Source organism: Etheostoma cragini, chromosome 1, assembly GCF_013103735.1.
Source record: "Etheostoma cragini isolate CJK2018 chromosome 1, CSU_Ecrag_1.0, whole genome shotgun sequence".
Taxonomy (NCBI): Eukaryota; Metazoa; Chordata; class Actinopteri; order Perciformes; family Percidae; genus Etheostoma; species Etheostoma cragini.
The window spans coordinates 4,640,507-4,646,113 of NC_048407.1; the positions used below are offsets into that span (position 1 = coordinate 4,640,507).

General features: G+C 40.5%; 1 protein-coding gene across 1 annotated transcript in view; it reads right to left on the reverse strand.

The window, feature by feature from the left end:
* Positions 1 to 5,607, reverse strand: part of dok4 (docking protein 4) — a 72,667-nt gene that overhangs the window by 8,011 nt on the left and 59,049 nt on the right. Inside the window, exons 4-5 of the mRNA XM_034867955.1 lie at positions 1,149 to 1,256; positions 501 to 615 (exon numbers count right to left, since the gene is read on the reverse strand). Coding sequence (XP_034723846.1) covers positions 501 to 615; positions 1,149 to 1,256 — 223 coding nt within the window. The remainder of the gene's footprint in view (positions 1 to 500; positions 616 to 1,148; positions 1,257 to 5,607) is intronic.

Genomic DNA, 5,607 nt, shown 5'->3' on the forward strand with positions numbered 1-5,607 from the left:
AGAGAGAGAGAGAGATAGAGAGAGAGAGAGAGAGACACACACAAATACAAACCAATTAGACTAATCTTCTTCCCCAAATTCAAAAGCAATCAAGACACTTTCAAACAAGGACAAACTGAAATACCTTAGCAGCTAATTATGTCGCCTCCTGTGACAAATCAAACATGACACTGGAGCAAACATCCACTTCTACCCATCTACATCAATAGCTTCCTGTACATATGTCAGAGAAAATAAAAAATATACAGAATATATATATACTGTATAAACAGTATATATACTATATATCGGTATGCTATTTTACTTGTGCTTCGGCAACACTGTACCTACAGTCATGCTAATAAAGCAGCCTTGAATTGAAATTAAATTGAGAGAGAGTAAGAGAGAGAGAGAGTAAGAGAGAGAGTGAGAAAGAGAGAGAGAGAGAGAGAGAGAAGTGGGAGATAAGGGTCAAGTCCGGACAGTACGAAGCTGTCCCTCTGTGTGTGTCCATACGTCACCTGATTCACAGGTGAAGGTGCGTGACGTATCGTCTGTAAACACAATGGCCACCGCCTGTCGCTTGGTATCCCGGGGCAGCCGTGTGATGTTCTTGACGTTGCTAATCTCTGTAACCTAGGTAACAGATTGAAGGTGAAATGTGAAAAGGCATCTTTAGGCTGAAACGGTGACTTGAAAAGAGGTCAAGAGGATTTATAGATGACAACAGTAACTGACCAATTTCTCCTGAATAATGAAATAAAATATCTAGCTTTTTATCAAACTATGAGATTCATCACCATGTCTTTGGGTGGAAAATTATATTGTGCTAGCGTTGAAAATACAAGTGGGCAAAAATAGAACAAAGTCACTCAACAACTTCCCTTAAACTCCACTGGTGTAAAAGTGGAAGGTCAATTGAGAGAGAGGTGATGATGACGAAGAATGAAAGAGGAGTGAGTTCTGAGACAGAGTGTTGTAAAAGAGAAGAAGAAAGGATGTTGATTCTCACTGAGCTCAGAAGTAAAAGAATCTGACTTTAATGTGAACGCTGACTGCTTTCATTCCTGTCAGTCTGTGTGACTGTCAACTCTTTAGCTTTGGTGTTTTCTCCTGCAGAGTATACTTGTCACACACACACACACACACACACACACACACACACACACCTTAGGAAAGGCTCTGATGTAGGCAGACTTCTCATCAGGGTATTTCTCCAGACGTCGAGGTCCTTTACTGGATGACTTCTTGAAAACCAGCCAGCAACGCCGATAGATCTGTAACACACACACACACACACACACTATTATTATTACAATATTACACATTTTTTTATCTTATGTGACAGAAAAAGTCCTGTACATTGAGGTTTGTTGGGCGAGAAAGTCCCAATAATAATAACTATTGACAGATCTACTGTTTTTAAGGATTTCATATCATATGCTATCATATGTGGACTTGCTGAAATGATGCCATGTGTTTGTCTGTTCCCTCATTAATCCTTCATTTATCATTGATTATGTTGTTGCATTTATGTTCATAGAGGGAGTCCTTTTGTTCTTTTTCACCCACCCTTAAATTAGGGTGGTACCTAAATAATGGTTGCAGCTGTCGCCGTGGTCCAGCCACACGTCCCGCGATGCCCTGTTACGTCTTGCTACGTCCTGTGGTGCCCTGCTACGTCCTGCGGTGCCCTGTAACTCCATGCAGTGCCCTGCATTGCCATGAACTACTACAAACTACTATTGCTAGTCACTGTTCCGTTATCTATTACTGTGACTGTTATTGCAACTATTCTTTACACCCCCAACCGGCAAGTCAGACACCACCTGCCAAATCCCTAGGTCTGTCCCTGGTTTTTCCTCGCCACTATCACATTGTTGCTTGCTCTGGAGAAAACTACTAGAACTGTTGGGTCCTTGTAAATTATAGTTCTAGACCTACTCTATCTGTAAAGTGTATTGAGATAACTGTTGTTATGAGGAGACAGGAACAACATCTGGGGTCAAGGTTTGACTTCAACGTAACATGCAGTTATTTCAGGAAAACTTAAAAAAAAAATACCCTTCAGGTGGCAACATATTACCCCCAATCTGTACACTCTTTATTGGCTCCCGGTAGATTTTAGAATACATTTTATGATCTTAAGGCCGTTAAAAGTGCACTATGAGTTCCTGCATGGTTTCAATTTAATTTTTATGTCAAATTGTAGTTATCTCTCCTTGATCCGCTAGCTGCCTGGCCTCTGAATACACTGTGAAAAACACAGAGGGACATAGGGGTCATGAATGTCAAACAAACACTAGAGGCACAGGCCGTGCACCAAACCATAACAAACCACGTTCCAGCTAGTCCCCGACAAGATGGTTGGGGGAGGGGATGGGGGTTAGTGACAGTTAGTCAGTTAGTCGTGACAGTTATGGAAACATGGGGGGGAGGGGGGAGCTTGCTCGGTTTTGTTTGAAATTTACTTGCAACGTCAACAGAATTGACAATACAGGAACTCATAGTGGACCTTTAATGGCCTGGCCGCTGCGTATTTGGCCAAGATATTAACACTTAACGAGCCCAACAGATCCTCGCAGTCACCAAAGAACCTCATTTTACAACCGTATCACCTGTCTATCTGTGTGCATTCAAAATGCACCAATAAATCCACCTATGTTCATTGTCCATAACATTCCCTTTAAAATTCCATAACCCCACCGCCACCATGGGCCACTCTATCCACATACACAATGTAATACACCCTGTCTGCCATCCGCCCTGTATTCAGTGTAAAGCGGGATTCATCCATGAAGAGAACAGCTCTCCAAAGTGATAGACGCCATCTAACGTGAGCATTTGCACACTCAAGTCGGTTCTGACGACGAGCTGCATTCAGGTTGAGACTCCGATGAGGATGACGAGCATGCCGATGAGCGTCCCTGAGACTGTTTCCGACGGTTTTGTGCAGAAATTCTTTGGTTATGGAATCCGATTGTTGCCGCAGCTGTCTGGTTGGCTGGTCTCAGACCATCTCGGAGGTCAAGATGCTGGATGTCGACGTCCTGGGCTGGTGTGGTTACACGTGGTCCGCGGTTTTGAGGCTGATTGGATGTACCGCCAAATTCTCTGAAACGCCTTTTGGAGAGGGCTTATGGTGGAGAAATGAAATTTCAATTTACCATGTCAATGTCACGCTCTCTCAAAACTTGTGACATCTGTGGCACTGTGCTTTGTGATAAAACTGCACGTTAGAGTGGCCAGCCTAAGGCACACCTGTGCAATAAGCCTGCTGTCTAATCAGCATCTTGATATGCCAAACCTGTGAGGTGGATAGATTATCTTGGCAAAGGAGAAGTGCTGACTAACCAATATTTAATATTGAACACATTCGTGAACAATATATGAGAGAAATAAGCCATTTGTGTGCATTGGCAAACTATTAGATCTCATGTAAAAGGGGGGCAAAAACAAATTGGTTGCACTTATAATTTATTTCAGTGTACATAGTACTGCTGTGACATTTTCTTTTCTTCCTCCTGCTTTTACCTAACCTTTTCTGATGTTATGTTTTATTCTTTTCTTATTCCACTGTATGCTTTGTTTGATTCTTGTTCCTTGATGTAAAGCACATTGGATACCCGCTGGTGGCTAGATCATTAAATATTGAGCGATTGATCTTCTTCGCTGGTGATCCTGTTCACCTCCTCCCTGCCGTCAGTTGGGTTCTTCCAAAATGTACCCAAATGAGCCGGAAAAGACCTGAGAACAAGGCTGTGAACTAGTTGTTGAAGCTTTGGGTTGTAGGTGAAGATGGAAAGAGCAATGCAGTGAAACCTTGTCCAGTAGAGAAAAAGTGACTTTCTGAAAACTCTGCATGTCCTCTAGCTGCTGGTCTGTGATGTCTAGAAAACACTAATTAGACAACTAATTGAGATTGGAGGTGCAAAAAAGCAGCCTGTTTTTTTAAAATCAGTAATAAGCTCCTTCCATGTGACTTTTATTTAAATTTGAGTTATTCATACAGGGTAAATCTGCAATGCAGGGCTCCCCATAGTGCTAAACCAACTGTCTTAAAGATGTAAGATAGGCGTTAAAAATAAATAGGCTTTCAGAAAAAGAAGCTGATGGATATGGATATCTTCAGTTAATGAGATGTGACACCTTCTGATAAATAATTATGTGTTGCTACGTCTGTGGCTGGAACAGTGAATCATGCAGCACGGGGGGGTGTGAAAGAAGAAATATAAATAACAGCAGTACTAATGCATCAAGTCATCCTTTCAAATCCCGTCTCCTTCTAATCTCTTCTCAATCTACAGTATGAAATGATTTTGTTGTTGAATCAAAATTTAGTTTATTCTCAGGATTCTGACTTTATTTCTCACTAGTCAGACTTTAAACTCAAATACATTTTCACATGTGGCTAAACTACTCCGAGCACACACTTAAAAATGAAGAAATACTGATTTCAGTTGAACTGAAGGAATTGATGAAGAAGAAAAACAGGCGACCATTATTCAAAATGCCCATGCATCCATTTAGGTGAAGTGCCGACACAGGACTTACACTAACGTCATACTTTCCAAATGTGTTAATGTAAGCGAGGCCCTCTGGAATAACAGAAAACCCAAACTGTTTCACATCAGTTTCATCTTTGAAGATGTGAGACGGGAGCAATTAGCACTCGCCGCTCCCGCCCACCCCCTCGCTGCCTCCTCTCTTTAACTTCACTTAGCACTTCCCACTGCTGAGACCCGATTACTTCAAACACAGGATGGGGAAGCGATATCAGCGAAGGAAAGATGAAGGGAGAGGGATGATGTGGAGGATGGGCTGAATAGAGAGAGTAGACATGAAAGCAGAAGGGATGTACATACATAGAGAAAAACAAAAACTTTGGCTTCCACCAGACGTTTAATTATTAATTAAATTTGACACACATTCATGCTGTATCCCGCTAATACTTCCCCTTCCCAGTTTCCAGCACCGGTCCAAAACAAATGAAAACTGAGATTGGCTGACAATTGTTTTTTATTACACCAATAACAAAGCTGTTGTGGCAGTTACACTGATATGAGATATGGCATACACGTTTATTGATGTAGGGGGAATACGGTTGTTGCAGCAGTACAAGAGAATCAACAGAAATAACTACAGATAAGTATGGAAAGGAACAAATAAATAATAAGAAACCAAAAATAGAATAGAATAAAAATATAAGTAATATAAAGTATTTGAAGACATATTGACATGATGAAGTGAGTGGTGCTAATGAAGTAATACTGGTGTGATAGAGCAGAGTCAACAGGTCTATCTATACAGTGATACTATATATATAACAGGATATTGCTAATTTCACTAATTTCTTTGACACACGATTTTCGCACACACGTTCTGGGATTGCAGTAATCAGAGCAAAAGCTACTTTGAAGAAACTAGAATACAAGACATGTTTTCAGTTATTTCACACTTGTTTGTTAATTACATATTTCCTTATGTGTTCATTCATAGTTTTGATGCCTTCACTAATAATCTACAAATGGAAATAGTCATGAAAATAAAGAAACTCATGGCCTGTACTGTGTGTATATATATACAGTATATATATATATATATATATATATATATATATATATATAT